Raw genomic sequence first — 16,560 nt, forward strand, 5'->3', positions numbered from 1 at the left:
TAGTACAGTTTGGGGTTTGCCTTTCCTAAGTGAAAGTAGGTGCATACACTGTAAGTACTGTAAAAATTATACCATACACATGGCTTGAATATGTGCTGATTTAGATTTCAAATAAATATTCTGCTTGCATTTCAGGGCTAGTACCAGTGTGTATCAGCAATTTAAACCATCGGAGATTTTTTTTTAAGTGGTATACGATTTACAATTTTAAAGCATGTGTCAAACGAAATTCAAAAAATGTAAATTAAAGTTATGACAATTATATTTCGTGGATAACATTTGATTCAAGCTGAATATTATTGAAAATGTACACAAGAAAAGCCTGAAGGTTTTAGATGTGCCTGACAGAATTTATTTTTACATAAGCAAACATATTGGCATGTTCAGACTCCCTATTCATGGTTTAATTGTATTCAAAATCAGAAATAATGTAATCATGACTTTTAGAGGCCCATTCAGTGATTTGCTCATCGGGACGATCGTAAAAATTATCAAAATTCAGATTTTGGTACCTTTGTCATTGTCATAGATGTGCTAACATAGCCTGCCAGTGGTTCAGCCGAAAGCCGTGTATTTAAGACAAAATAAGACATTTTACACAAATCTGTAATTTAGATACTGACAGTATCTAAATTAGCAACATGTATTTGAATGGGGCTTCAACTTCAACGTCAGTACTGCTGTTTTCTTCGTTTTTTGCCAAATTTGTAATTTCAAAAATACCAAATGACAATTTGAATGACTTATCATTCACTTTTAAGCAATTTATAAACAATTTCAATTTTTTTACACTTGCGTTGGGATCACTGAATGGGTCTTTAAATAGTGCTAAAGCATTTTTTTCGTCACTAAAAACGTGAGTAAATCAACTTCGTTTTTACTTGGAATTGTTCAAAATGAACAAAATTCACAGCGCTAAAGCATTTGGGGGAAATTACCCAAAAATGTCAATTTCTATTTACATTGAAAGGTCTACAAAAACAAATTGCCAACGCAGATTTATCTGCTGTGACTAACACCATATGATTAACCTATGACCTCAATTAACAAAGAAGCACATTCCATGACATGACTCATGCCAATATCGGGAATTCCCCCATGACGTGATCTCCGCTTTTCAACCACAGGTTCGATTTTGTGAAGGTGTGTGTGAAACTTATATGAATGCTTATGACATAAATCAATGTTGCATCTATGTTGTATTTTGATGTAGCTAAATTATGTCCATAATCACTGGAAACAGATGAATACCAATCAATTTAATTTAGCCTCACTTTCATGTGTTATTTCCCGTGGACTTTATCTGAAATTTCAGCTATAAACGTATAGTCAGTGGATTTACAGTGAGAGTGTTTTTCAGTCGCACGGGCTTGCTTGCGTCACGTGCAGAATTCAAGCTTCGTACACTAGAGGTTATGGAAAACGGTAAGCGTAATTCAAACTTGGCTTTTAAAAATGTTTTGCTTGAGCCTGATCCCATCAGGCCACAAGCGAGTGTCCAAGGTCAAACATAAACTGTGAGCAGGTGGGCAATCATTACCAAAGACTCATCACAGAATATTTGTCTCTATTTTGCCACGGTTAAAACGTGTATTTTACTCAATTTATAATAACTCCTTAAAACATGTCAAATTAATCTGGAAAATGAAGGGTGTAATTTGCTTGCCGTTGATTTCTGATGATGAGCTCTAATTTAGGGGTAAGGTGCATAATAGACTTCTTACGGGTCAATTTGACCATGCTGGTTTAAGAGAGTATACTTACCCTTAAGTTAAGGTCAAAATATTTTAGTGTCATCCCAAGTAAAAAGCTTTTTTCCATGACTGCTTTTAAAGAAAGAAAAAACGTTCAAGGAAGTACAGTTCAATATAATAATACATTTATTGATCAAACGAATTTTATGATTTCTTGATCTGGGCCACTGACCAAATTAAACGTCTTCAGACTTTGGATTGAATCAGTCTTACCAAAATATTTACAGCTTCGTATACTAAAATATATAAGGGTGAAAATGGAGGGGCGGATATATGCCTATTATTATTATTATAGTAGTAGTAGTAGTAGTAGTAGTAGTAGTAGTAGTAGTAGTAGTAGTAGTAGTAGTAGTAGTAGTAGTAGTAGTAGTAGTAGTAGTTGAACAGTTCTGACAACCCTATTTCGATATTCACTTTGAACTCAACTTGTCTAACATTCAATGCATTGTGAGAATGTGCTTATCTTTAACATGTGCATTGGCCATAAAGCGATATATTATGCACTACATGTACATGTACATGTACACGAGTCATGCATGTATGAGTCATAACAAACCGCCGTACGCCATTATGTATTGAGGCTGAAATAAAGAATGCAGTTATTTTAGATATGAAAGATATATACGATAGTTCAGCTTTTTTCAAATAACGTTGATATGGTTTTTATTTTCGGATTATACGATATAATATTAGACACCACTCATTACGTCTTCAAACATATGAATTGCAAACACTGTGGTATTGTCAGGGGCGTAGCAAGAGCTTCGGGGGCCATGGACAAGGAGCAATGCGGGGTCCTTTTAACATCTCCTTTATTAGCTTTATCCCTAAGAGAACAACCCGAAAGTTCGACGAAGTCCTATAAACAAAAGTCCTTTTGTTAGGAGGCTGTACCCCTCCACTCCCTCTAACGTAATTGTGAAATATCGAAAATTCCAGTATCTAGGCAAATAAGAAAACTAAGTGAACCAAAAATATATGGTTTAATTAGCCATAAATTGCCAAATGGCCATTTGCGATAAGATTTACATTTTCATCCTATACATTAAGAACACAGGAATCAAGAGGCAAATATTTTTAATCTTTGTTATGGGTTTTGATTGGGAATGATGTTAACAGTGGTTAACGTGTTTATTCATCTGTCATTGATGATGAGAGGGGTATGCCACCTTTTTAACACGCCGGGCTAGAAATAAACAATGCTTATTTCATTTTCGCTTTTCCTCGGGGCCCATGGACTTCGTCCACCCTGTCCACCCGCTTGCTACGCCCCAGGGTATTATTAAGGGTTTTTGGGCCGGGCAAATTACTGAGTGAGCATTTTATTTAGCCTGACACAATACATGCTTACTACTTTTTCTTTCAGATTGCAATGGTGCAAAATGGCAACAGCTTTGCCAATAGACAGGATTGAATATGGAGAACTCACATTCCAAGAACAAATCGGACAAGGAGGATTTGGTGTAGTTAACCACGTGTCTTTTAATACACCTTTCAATGGTTACCAGCAAGCTGCTGCCAAATCTTTGTTCAACCTAGAAGATGGAGAAATCCAAGTAATGAGTCAGCTTTCCCACAAAAATATTGTCAAGTTGATAGGATTTTCCCAAGCAGGGCCAATGCATGTTATTCTGATGGAATATGCCCCAAATGGTTCGTTGCATGATTATCTATCTGATTCTTCCAAGCCTTTGACGAATGAGTTAAAGCAAAAATGGGCCGAAGAATCTGCTCTAGCCATCCAGTATCTCCATGATCTGAACTATATGCATAGGGATATAAAGCCGTCTAACTGCCTTCTCTTTGACGACAACCTGTTGAAGCTATGTGACTTTGGCCTTGCACGCAAACTAAAGCATTCCGAATCAACATCTAGTCAAAAAGGGAATGATCAAGGACGGTTTGTCTTTTCAAAGCCTGCTGACATCTATGCGTATGGGATGTTGATATTGGAGATCTGTACCAGGAAACCCCCCTTTCAAACCTGGGAATGGCATAAAGTGGTCTTTGAAGTAGGTGGTGGAGCCAAGCCTACTATCCCAAGAGATTGCTCAAAAGATCATGCAAAAATCATGCAACAATGCTGGGAATACAACCCTAAACAACGACCTACTATTGCATCAATTCTTGCTGTTCTTAAATGCGATAGAGAAGGTACCGTATCTGATATATTTCGTTTAAAGCAATAATGTGCAATTGAATTGCATGAACAATACATTCCCCCCAATAATTCGTGACTTTCATGATCAGACTATGTTCTTTTTTAATTTTTAAATGCGGGTAAAACTGACAGAAATTTGCTACTTCAATTCAGCGCTTATTATAAAACTAATTCTTTCTGTAATTAAGGCATTTCCGGTTAAGTCTTTCATAAGGATTCAGCAAAGTGACCAAATCACACATAATGGATTTTAATCATTAGATTTATTTGAGCCGATCAAACAAAGTAAGGACAATGTTGTTCTGGAATATTACCAAGTTTGAGATTATGAGCTGATTTTATTGTTCTTTATTGTTTCAATACACAATGTTTTGAAGTATATCATTCACCATATCTTAAATAATAACCAACATTATGGAGCTTACTCTGAACATTGGACCAAATTGATTTGTCAAAATACACCTAATAGTTGCCAGTAAGTTATTACCAAATCTACTATACTACAAGTCCATATTCCGTACGTAATCCGCTTGACTTGTTCGTCATGTGAAACACCTTATTGAATAGTTTTGAATAGATACACGAGTTCGAATAGATACACGAGTCCAATTCATGAGATTAATCAAAATAAAGAATTACATTTTACCAGAAGATGCCCAAATACATGTCTGACATTTGAGACATGTCTTGAATGAAAACATGACTGTGTGTCTTACTAGGGTTTTTAGATCATTTCTGTTTATGATGTTTTCTTTTGTTAAATATATAGCTTAAGTGTTACATGAATACAATTATCATATTATGATGAGCAATATTATTATTATTTTTTTTACATAGCCTTGTACACTTGGTCATTGGAAAACGATATTAAACCTCCTCAGACTGCTTACAATATTGCCTGCATTCCTGGTAATGGAGATCTAGTAACCTGCAACTACCTGAGCAACAAGATTGACATTCTTGACAGTGACGGAAAGTACAAACTCTCATTTACACCAACGGAACAGGACTCTAACCAACCAATTGCTGTTGTTGGTATTTTTGTATCACCACAACAAGACATCTTAGTAGTAGGTTTGGGGTTCAAATCTATACTTGTGTGTGATAAGCAAGGCAAGTATCGTCACTGCTTCAACACCTTGACTCAAGGTGAGGATGAGAACACGAATGTTAAACTGTGGTGTATTGCCATAGATAAGGAAGAGAAAGTATTGGTGTGTGATAGGGCAAGGGGTCTCATTACAATCCATACATATCCTGATGGTAATGTGGTCAAGAAGATCAATTGCCATTCAATTGGTTATAATCCAAGAATGGCTGTCAATAGTAAGAATCAAATCCTGATTCATTCCCATCCAATAGGTTCAGTGTACAGTAAGGTAGTAGCAATAGATTACTCAGGTAATGAGGTGTTTAGCTTCACACCCAGGGTAGATGAGGATGTTACAAGTGATGAGGTATGGCCAGGTGGGATAGTGTGTGCTGATGGGGATAACATATAGGCCTATGTTGCTATGAAAGTACTATCTACACAGAACACAGGTCACATTCATGCCTACAGCCCCACAGGTACATTCCTACAATGCATAGCCAAGGGCTTGTACCTTCCTTATGATATGTCTATGACATCTGATAGCTCACTGGTGCTTGCTAATGGAGCCACAATCCAAATCTACAGCCTTAAGTGAGATGCTAGAAGTTCAAGGTCAGGTATATTATTTTAACTATCATAATATCTTATAAGGTAACAATATATCAAGAAAAGGATGGTAGGACAATCACAAGAGCAGAGCTCGAAAAACGTGATTGCCCTCAGTGCAAAAAACAACAACACGCCTACAAACATGACAAACAACAGACAAGGACGTGGTGCAAACGGCAGACTGATAGGACTAGTGCAGACAGACAACGACGTTGGCAATGGCATTTAAGGAAAAAGTATGGAGAGGGATAGAAGTATGTATGTTAAGTTACAATACAATGATACAATATTATGATACAGGGCATTTGTGGATAAAATAAATGAGTGTAAAGAAAATAAATATTCGTTATAGTTGCATTTAAAATAATTCGGAGACGAGGCCATTTTGATTCCATTGCTCTGGAATTCTATTCCCAACGTAATCAAAATAAAAACAGATAAAATTAACAATTATTGAACACAACAGTGTTTCTGTTTGCAATGTAGCTCCTGAACCACTCCAAGGCCTTCTCACGAACTACATAATGGTGAAGCTTGTCAACGAGAATATCGTGATTGATCGTATCGAGGTCCAGGAAAATACCCAATGTATGGTGGCCTTTATCAAGATGAGAAACGATCCTATTGTATGCCTCTAAAACAGTCATGTAGGATGAGTAATGAATAAAATGTAAGAATATTATAAAGTCTCTTATAAATAATACGTCCAAATATTTTTTATCTCCATAAAGAGCTTCTTTACATGCCGTACGGCCGTAGCCAGAGGTTTCCAGTGATGTAAAAATCTCAACTTTTCTTGAGAAAAGTGGGGGATGATGCTATGGATCAAGAAATGCCCTTTTAATGCATCGGGTGAAAAAATCGTACTTTAATATATGTCATGCGATCAAGCAAAATCAGTCGGAACTCGGAAATATTGATTTTGAGATGAAGCCAAACAAATGAAATATTTCCTTTTGTTTCCCGTTGTTTTGGAAACTCTTTAATTGCTCATATCTTTGGTTGTTCAATTTTAATGGGATTTTCCGAAAAGCGCAGCTTTGTAAATGTTTTTTAATATCCTATAAGAAACTGAAAATTCAATATTTCCGAGTTTCGACTGATTTTGCTTGATCGTACACTACGAATGTGCTATAATTTTGTTTTATTTCGTGTTTAAAAAATATATATCATAAGCTTTAAAATGGTCTATCATTTGACTTCAAACGATATCCAGAAGTAAGCTTGTTGAACTTTGCTCCTTCAACAAAATGGTACCTTTTTTCGGTTCTACATGTGTCTCCTTCAAGCAGTCGTAATTGGCGGCTATTTCAAATCATCCCCAAGTCAACGAGGTCAGGAATGTCCTCTCATTGTTAATTTTTGGTTATATACATACCTAGGCAAAATATAATGCTTTGTAATCCAAATAAAGACCAGAGCTATTAAGACATCTAAGGTAGAAGCTTATTATCCTCTTCAACAATAGGATTATTTATTGGTTTAAAAGGTGTTTGACTGGCGCTATCAAAATGAGATACATGTAGAACCAAAGTAGGTACGTATAAATGCGACCTTCACGCACATTTCACACTGTAACTCAGAATACCACAATTGGAGGAACACTATCCGATCAAAAATGTTTTACTATTGGTGTGCCCCAAGGGACAATCTTGGGACCATTGTTATTTTCTATTTTTGTGAACGATTTTTCAAGTAATCTCACATGTAAGACTGTACTCTATGCTGATGATACAGCACGTATGTATTCAAGTAAATGTGCTGATGATATGTGCACTAAACTAAATGACAATTTAAATAATGTTGAAAAATGGTTAGAAAGAAATAAGCTTTCTCTGAACGTGTCAAAAACTAAATACATATGATATGTGGTACACAAAAGGGCATAGAAAAATGTGAAAACATAAATTTATCTATAAGTGGTAAGGACATTGAACGTGTTGACAATTTTAAGTATCTTGGGACATGGATTGATCCGTTGCTAAAGTGGGATGATCATGTTCAAAATACCTGTAAAAAGATCTCTCAGCGTATTGGCCTAGTGAGTAGATTAAGAAAGTGTGTTTCACCCAAAGTTACCAAATTACTTGCCAATACACTCGTAATGCCGTTTTTTTATTATTGCAATCTTGTATGGAACAATTGCTATAAGGATCTTAGTAACAAATTACAAGTTCTCCAAAATAGACTTGCGAGGTTAGTACTTAACGAAGGCCCAAGGGCACGTGTTTTGGATATGTATGATGTTCTAAAATGGAGAACTTTGACAAACCGTTCTCAATATCAATCTTATTAATCTTGTTCATAAATGCTTGACAGGGAATGCCCCAGATTACCTGCGAACTAAATTTTCCTATGTTAACACCCACCACGCCTACGTAACAAAGTCAAGCTCAGGTCTATGTCTTTACCATAACAAGGTGTCGTCAGAAGCAGGAAAAAGAACTTTTCATTATCGAGGTGTTACAGCGTGGAATGAGATGCCACAACATATAAGGTTAATAAATTACAACTCAAACTTGTTCAAACGGGCACTTCACAATAATTTCTGAATTTTTAATATTTTGTCAAATGTATATATGAAAAATGTAAATAATGCGCCAAAGTTTTACTTTATGACTTTTAAAGATTGATGTATTTTGATGTATGCTTCAATATTTTGAATGTTGAGTGTTATTAATTATTTAACATATATTATGTTTTATGACCCAGTGAATATGTAAATAACTAGCCAAGGTCTTTACTATAATTTTAATGACTTAAGATATTATTTGATGTATTTTGATGTATGTTTGGATGTTTTGAGTTATTAAGTATTGTAAGTATACATGACGCAGAGAAGTGTAAATAACTAGCCAAAGTTTTTTACTTTATGACTTTAATGACGTTTGATATTTGATGTATTTTGATATATGGTTCTATTTGGATGCTTGTATTTTTAATCATTCTAATATGTATAATTCTACCAATTACTATGTACTTTATATTTTATGACATGACACAGGGCCCCTGTAATAGCAGATTTATCTGGTAACCCTGTATAAATATGGTTTTAATAAATAATAAATAAATAAATACAATTTGCCGACTTTACGGCTCATTCGTAGTGTACGGTCACATATTGTATGTTTATGACTCCAATTTTATTACTATTTGCTACATGTTCAGTTTTATACTGCCCATAAAAGCAATTATTTTGAGTAGCACACGCACAAACCGTTGATTCAAAGCAGAATAACAACATATTTTGTTTAGATACCGTGTTTGATTTATTAGCGGAAGAAAATAAAAATAGTACAATAAAAAGTTATTTGCCCACAGTATACTGTTATTGCATCCGACAGAAATCGGTCAGATTAAAGTAGTAATTTCAAAAAAATCAATGGAAAAGGAAAGTAAGAAACAAGATAGAACAGGCGAGGTGTAGCATTTTACTATAAAGGACCCGGGCACAACGGGACCACAACACATTTTATTTCTTTTAATGAGATAATTGAGGCAATTATTATAAAAATGACTTTTCTAGATTTATTGCACATGGCAATATCTTAATGAGCGTTGCACAGTTACCCAGATATATCAGGTCGATTTCACACGTATTCTTATGATTTCAAGTGTTTTACTTGTTTATAATTATTATGCACATGACCTCAGTCAGCTCGGTCAGAGTTTTCTAAATTATCGCTAAAATATTATTCTGCGACATATGTCAGCTTTGACGCAGTTAATGTTTTTAACCAATAATGTGACCAAATCCAGCAAAAGTTTATATAAGTAACAATAATAAGTAATGAGTAACCTCATATAGGCGTTTTTTATCTAAATTAAGGTGTTCCCGTCATACTCTCAAGATTGAAACAGGTAGAAGACTGAAATTGGATTTGGACGACCGGGTTTGTGATCTGTGCAGGGATGCGAATATTGAAGATATTGCTCCTTGTTTTTAAGTGTGTGAATAACATTGCTCCTCCATATCTGGCTTCCAACTTACTTAATTACACACCTTCCCGCACTGGACTGCGCTCGTCTGCAGATACTACCCGGTTAGTTGAACATACCATTCACTCCAGGAAACTTCAATCCGCTGCTGACAGATCTTTTTACTTCGCTGCTCCAAAGTTATGGAACCAACTTCCAGCAGCCCTTCGTTCTGCAACATCTCCTCATATATTTAAGAAGAATTTGAAAACATACATGTTCCCATATTGACTTGTCTTTGTTCATTCTTTGCTCTTTAGTGTAGTATTTTATTATGTATCATCACACCCGCTGTGGTCTTCATGAAATGGCGGGCTACAAAAGCCTTATTGTATGTATGTATGTATGTATGTATGTAAGATGAATATCATTTTGTTAGTTTCGAACCGAGTCCCCCAAAATTCATTTCTCTCATGTGTTCTGATACACCATCTGACATCAGTGGTCTCTCATTATTTGTTTTTCATGCTATGAAACTTCGTGAAATGATTGAATTTATGTAATTATATCTCCATGTTATGTCTTCCTCATATTTAATTACTATATTTATAATGCAAAGGGCCAAGGAACTATTATGTACAAATAAATTGAAACTGAAACTGGCATAAATTAAACTCCCTCATTGAGTCGTTAATGATAAATTTATATATTAAACCTATTGAATACTTCTTGCTTTCGATGGAATCGCCCAACCTCAGTTTTAATACAAGAAGTGGTTTCAAGGCGTATACGAGTATCGTCAGTATTTGTTATTTCTTTAGAAAAGCATCAGGGCGCCTATATTTAACATTGACTGACACATCACATGTGAGAGTGAAGGTAAAGGATGTAACGCCAGGCAGCATTTATAGTTTAACTCTAAGCAGCATTTATAGTTTATAGTTTTTCATCTGTTTTTCTTGCCCTTAGTGCGATATTGTTTATGGTAAGCCTGGTTGGAGGCCAACTTCACAATTAGAGTTGCTGCCTTAAAGTATTGAGGTGTACAAGGGGGCGTTCACCGGGATCATTTTGATTCAGTTAGGTCACACAGTTTCACCGCTGATGTTGTTCAAAGCCACGTCAGATAAAGAGAGGGTGATACGGGATTTCTTTAATAAATAATTGAGTACCCTATAGCATTCAATCATCGATATTTATATTGAATTCGTGAGGAATATTAATTTTCTTGGGTTGTGAGAAAGACAGACAGAGATCTTTTGATTTTTAAATTAAGAGCAACATTTTGAGGAGTAAGAACACGGTCTACCTAGCAAACATAAAAAACGTTTTTAAAACGTTTTAAATAAGTTATATTTTGGGTTTTGGTTTAGGTAAAAACGTTTTAATAACATTAAAATGTCGGGTTATATAAAGGTCATGAAATCGTTTTAAAACGTTTTGTATGAAAACACACTACAACAATATTTTTAAAATGTTTTCGAAAATGTCATTGTAAACTATTTTTGCAAACATTTTTGGCCAAATATTTTGTCAATACTTAAATAACATTATGTTAAAACATTTGCACCCAGCAAACACAGAAATGTTCTTAAAATGTTTTTACAAAACGTTTTAATAACATTTAAATGTCGGGTTATATAAAGGTCGTGAAAACATTTTAAAAACGTTATTGTAAATATTTTGGGCAAACATTTTTTTGCAAAATATTTTTTCAACCCCCAAAATAACATTCTGTTTAGAATGATTTTCAAAAAGTTTTCAAAATGTTTTTGGAATGTTATTAAAACGTTTTTATACCCTTTATATAACCCGACATTTAAATGTCTTCTGTAAAACATTTGTGTTTGCTGTGCAGTAAATTACCAACAAATGTTATTTAATGTTATGAAAACGTTTTATACCATTAATGTACCCTTTATATAACCCGACATTTAAACGTTTTCTGACAACCTTTTATAACCTTTTGCGAATGATGTCGAAAACGTTTTGTGTTTGCTGGGTATACACTCTAATTTGACAGTATTGCAGCATCTTTACTACTAGTGAAACAGGCAGGAAGATTGCTTTAAACTTTTAACAAATCGACCAGTTACTTCACTTTGTTTTAATGTTTAATAAGATGTTCCTTAAAAAGATGTAGTAGGCCTGACGTTTGACTAAAAACGCAACTGACTTTATACTTTAGGGATTCCTTGATAAAACATATATGATTAAAAAACAAGGTTGTTACATGCGTAAATTAATCAAGCACAATTGAGTCTATCCACAGATACGGGCCCACGTCATGTCATCACTGTAACTGTTTCATAATTAATCATCCTATTATTAGAATACCTTTATAATATAACACGTGTTGTATTTTCCATTGTAACCTGTTTGAGTATAAAAAGGTTTAGGATTAAAATGCTGGAAATTCAATTAAATAGGACTTAACCGACTCTTTAACATGTTTAATAGAATGTTACGAGTAATAGGGTTGACCCTAGTCTTTTGATTTGATTAGATTAGTTCAAGTTTGACAAGTAAAGTAGATAATGGTTCTACGCATCCTGCACAAGAATTAAATCAATAAATTAAATTAAATAGGACTTAACCGACTATGATATCTATCATGACTATCATAGTTTGTTCGCATGTATTTTGCTTGTTGCACTATTAAATTGCACATATAAGGTTAATCACACAGCGCGTACACGAACAAACACATGGACTGTTTGTCGACATGCTTGCAGACAACCACAAAACAGCATTGATGTCATTTACCAAACTTGAGCTTGAGGTGAATCAAAGAATAGACAGTCATGAAATGGTTTAATTGCTGCAACAGATGACCGATTTATTATCATTGAAGACCGAGTTCTGCAGTCTAAATAAATGAAGGTCGTAAAAAATATGACGCAATTTCTAAAAACTATACGGTTCGTATTAACAAGAGAATTTCGGCTTGTGCAGTTCTCAGAGCATTGACCTCAATCACCTTGATGTTTTTTGTAAAAAATATTTCCTATAATATTTTTTGGGAAAAAAAAGGAAATATTATTGAAAAAAAATGCAAATTAGCTCATTATCATAATAACAAATATGCAACTTATAGTCAAAATATTGAAAAGAAAGATACAGAAAAAAATTAAAATATTTATAAAAATATGACAATTTTTTTTTTAAATAGGGTGGTTTGTAGCAAGGTCCTCAACGCAAAGCAATGAAGGCATCGACCACAATTTCAAATTTCGAATCACATTTTCTTTATGGGGTAAATGTATAAAAAAAAACGAACTCTTTTCCGATTACATGTTATATTATAGTCCTATTATGTGAAACATTAAATGGAAGCAAGTTACGACAAAGCAGTAAGCGGGGCTGTGCGTCCGGGAAGCGAGTTATGTCAAGGCCATCAAGCCATGAAAGCGAGCTATGCCAAGTCTGGGAAGCAGGGTTACAAGCAAGTGAGTTACGGCAATGATTGCAAATCCGGCAATGAACTACTAAGTCCTGCAAGCGAGTTACTTTAAGTCCGGGAAGTGAGTTACGCCAAGACCGTCAAGTCCAGGAAGCGAGTTATGCTAATACTGGTGAGTCCTGTAAGCGAGTTGCCCCAATGTCATCAAGTCATGCAAGCGAGTTACGGCATGGCAAACGATTCCTAGAAGCGAGTGACGCTAAGTCCGGGAAGCGAGATACGCCAAGTCCTGCGAGTTACGGCAAGTCCGGAAAGGAAGTTACGGAAAGTCCGGGAAGCGGGTACATGGCGTTAGTCCGACACTCCGCTAGTCCGACACGCCGCTAGTCCAAATCTGAAATGCACTCCACCAGTCCGACACACCGCTAGTCCGAATGTAAAATACACTCTGCCAGTCCGACAGACCGCTAGTCCGAAAATGAAAACCACTGCGCTAGTCCGAAAATGAAAACCACAGCGCTAGTCCGAATCTGGAAAACAAGTACACTCACATGTCGATTTGATGATCCGGAGTTGAAGGAAACACTATTGACGTCTCCATGAAATAACAAGCAGCTTTATAAATAATTGAATTGTATTTTGTTTGAGTCAACTTATACGAGTCAAAGTAATATATTTGAGTTGCATACATGCGTATGTATGCACAAACAAAAGTGTGTGCCCATAAACACTTGCAAACTCAAGTGTTACCCATAAACACTTGTGAATACGTGTGCGTACCAATCATATTTTTTTCACGCGCGTGCATACCAACAACCACAAGTGCGTACCCATAAACACTTTTTGCTTTTACACTTTGGCGCCCCCTTTCGCCATTCTTGCTTCGCCTATTCTGCTAAATGCACTATACCCATTGGTTGCTTGTTCTTGTAAAACACCCTGATACCGATGAATTTTGCTCGTAATTGCACACATATTGAAATCGTCATTATTTCCTATTTCATATTTCCCCTTTTTTTTTCTTCTTTTTTTTCAGCCATTATCAATCCACTGCAGGATGAAGGCCTCAGCATGATGTCTCCATGTGTCTCTGTTTTGTGCTTGTTGGTACCAGTTCACTTCTCCCCAGTACTTTTGCAGCTCGTCCCTCCATCGCTTCCGTTGACGTCCTCTATTTCGCTTCCTCCTAATAAGGTGTCCAATGTGTGAGTGTTGAGCTCCAACGATTGTCTTGTCTGCGGCAGCTGATATGGCCGGCCCAGGTCCATTTTCTGCTTTTGATGGTTTCCAAGATGTCTTGAACTTGGGTCTGCTCCCTGATCCATTTGTTGGTTTTCCTGTCCTTGTAGGTGATGTTTAATAATGCTTCTTTCCATGTTGTGCTGGGCTGCTGCTAGTTTTCTTTCCATTTTTGATGTTAAAGTCCATGATTCAGCCCCATATGAAATAGCTGGGGAGGATGCATTGGTTGTAGACCTTTCGTTTAAGGCATATTGGAAGATTGCCTTTGATGATGGTGCTGTATCTTCCAAAGGCTTGCCACCCGGCTTTAATTCTCCTTCGAATTTCAGAGTCTTTATTTGTCCAAGATATACATATTCCTCGACCTGCTCAATTTCAACCCCTTTTACTTTCACTATCTTTGGGACTGTTTCTAATCCTACCATGACCTTTGTTTTCTTCATATTCATTTTTAGTCCGGTTATCCAACTCTTGCAGCATTGTCTCAAGTTCATTTAGTATTAATTAATTTGCTGCTTTCTTCTTGCCATTCTTTACATGCATGTATACATCCTCGTGGTACTTGACTGTTTTTTAATTTATTTTTTTTAATTATTATTTTTTTTATTTTTTTATTCAGCAATACCGATGCCTTTTCGAAATTACCCTGAGACATAAAATTTCTTTCTCACAGTTCAAGAATGCTGACCCTTTCAATCGTTTACGGCTTGATAATTGGAGAAGTTCTCCTTTTGAATAACTTTATTTAAGTAAGCTTATGGTAAATTTGTTTGTTTACGAAAGTAGAAAAGTTATTGACAACACCGTAAGTACTTTGTTTATTGCTTTTTTGCCGATAACGTCCAAATAAGAAGCCGCATTACTTTTAACATCATTCATAGAGCGTCGCAAACGTTAAGGATGTATAAACGCATTTTGCCAGCAAAGTCGACAGCAAATTGAATGTATGGCATTTTATCATTATTATAATTATTGTACCGTCTATACTTTAATCATTTACGCGACGTTTTCTTTCAAGTTGGATGAGGGCACATATCACATTTCGTTCGCGCCATAATCACTATTATAAATTGGCATTGAGTGAACACCACTTTACCTATCATCTTACTTTCCCAGCATATTCCTTGCGGTCGCCGTACCAAATTTATGCATCGGTGTTGGGAGGACAAAAGGTCATTGGCAACGGCACTAAATTACAAACATGATGAATTGATTGAAACTAATACAATTACACGAAAGAGCAAAGAAATGGTTTTAAGGCCAGAGTAATGGAAGACACATTCGTCCACGCCCGAATTTGAGATTTCTTGATATTTATCAACACTTAAGCTGAATTTATACTCGATCGCCTTTGCAGAAAAGCTATTTGGATACTTACATTTCCAGAGCGTCAAGCCGATCAATCGATTCAAATCACTGAGGCAAAACGACGTCGCTTTTGCAAGTTGAAGAAATCTCAATTTCCCTGCGATATCGCTTGACACGTGAATGCGTCAACCAATCATATACATCCATCTGGATCTATTATTTTGCTAATTAATTTGCCTTTCTCGATTATTATTTTTGGTGATGAATTAATTCAAAGCAATAATTATTGACACAACTGATGTTTTAAAAATGTATTTTGTGGCATTTAGAATATTTTGATTGTCGTCTGCAATCGCTGTCGCCGTGATAAGTATAAATGCAACAGCGACGGGCGATGCATCGCAAAATTCGGCGATTGCCCATCGCTTTTCAAAAGCGTTTAATCGCAATCGCTCGGCGATCGAGTATAAATTCAGCTTAAGATGTATTCTTCCACTTGAAGCTGATAAAATACAACTTGCTAATATTTACTCGTATTTTTGCTAGATTTATTTCACTCTTTTCAACTCTAAAAAGTCACATGGCTCAAGACAGCTTGGTAAATTGGCGGGAAATAATGAGTCAGAAATGCGCGAATGCGAACTATTGTGATTACGCGCGCGATTCTCGTCGTGTGACGCGGCGCAACTCTGCGCGTATGTCCAACGCAGTCAAGGCACATTCGGTATGTTGTTAACGCCAGCAAATGTGGTGTAAACAAAACAAAAATTTGCAGTCAAAATGCCACTTAGATTGTTTAATTATTTTGAATTTTGGCGCACTGAAAGCAGATATTATAGATTCATTGGTGCAAAAAGATGCATATTTAGACCATGCACCAGATACAGCTTTCACAAGCGTGAAAGTCTTACCGTTTTAAAATATAAGGACGTTTTGTGCAAAATGTTGACATTTCTTTACTAAAACGTCGATTTCTAAGAGTTCACTTTTGACAACATTGCACGATTTTTGTGACAAGATAACTCGAAAAGTATGCAAGCAAAGGGTAAACTTTTTGCACTATCGTTTAGAG

General features: G+C 35.7%; 1 protein-coding gene across 1 annotated transcript; it reads left to right on the forward strand.

Moving 5' to 3' along the window:
* Positions 1–1,132: 1,132 nt before the first annotated feature.
* On the forward strand, positions 1,133–9,120 carry LOC140162669 (uncharacterized). Its single transcript, XM_072185940.1, has 3 exons — positions 1,133–1,425; positions 3,121–3,908; positions 4,753–9,120. The coding sequence occupies exons 2-3, from the start codon at positions 3,137–3,139 to the stop codon at positions 5,415–5,417; spliced, it is 1,437 nt and encodes a 478-aa protein (XP_072042041.1). The 5' UTR covers positions 1,133–1,425; positions 3,121–3,136; the 3' UTR covers positions 5,418–9,120.
* The last annotated feature ends 7,440 nt before the right edge of the window (positions 9,121–16,560 follow it).

The sequence above is a fragment of the Amphiura filiformis genome, chromosome 10 (assembly GCF_039555335.1).
Source record: "Amphiura filiformis chromosome 10, Afil_fr2py, whole genome shotgun sequence".
In the NCBI taxonomy this organism is placed as follows: domain Eukaryota; kingdom Metazoa; phylum Echinodermata; class Ophiuroidea; order Amphilepidida; family Amphiuridae; genus Amphiura; species Amphiura filiformis.

Bases quoted from the DNA above. Each gene is read 5' to 3' on its own strand.
- LOC140162669 (XM_072185940.1), top strand. From the start codon at position 3,137: ATGGCAACAGCTTTGCCAATAGACAGGATTGAATATGGAGAACTCACA. The intron at 3,909-4,752 runs GTACCGTATCTG...TTTTTTACATAG, and splicing joins TCTTAAATGCGATAGAGAAG to CCTTGTACACTTGGTCATTG.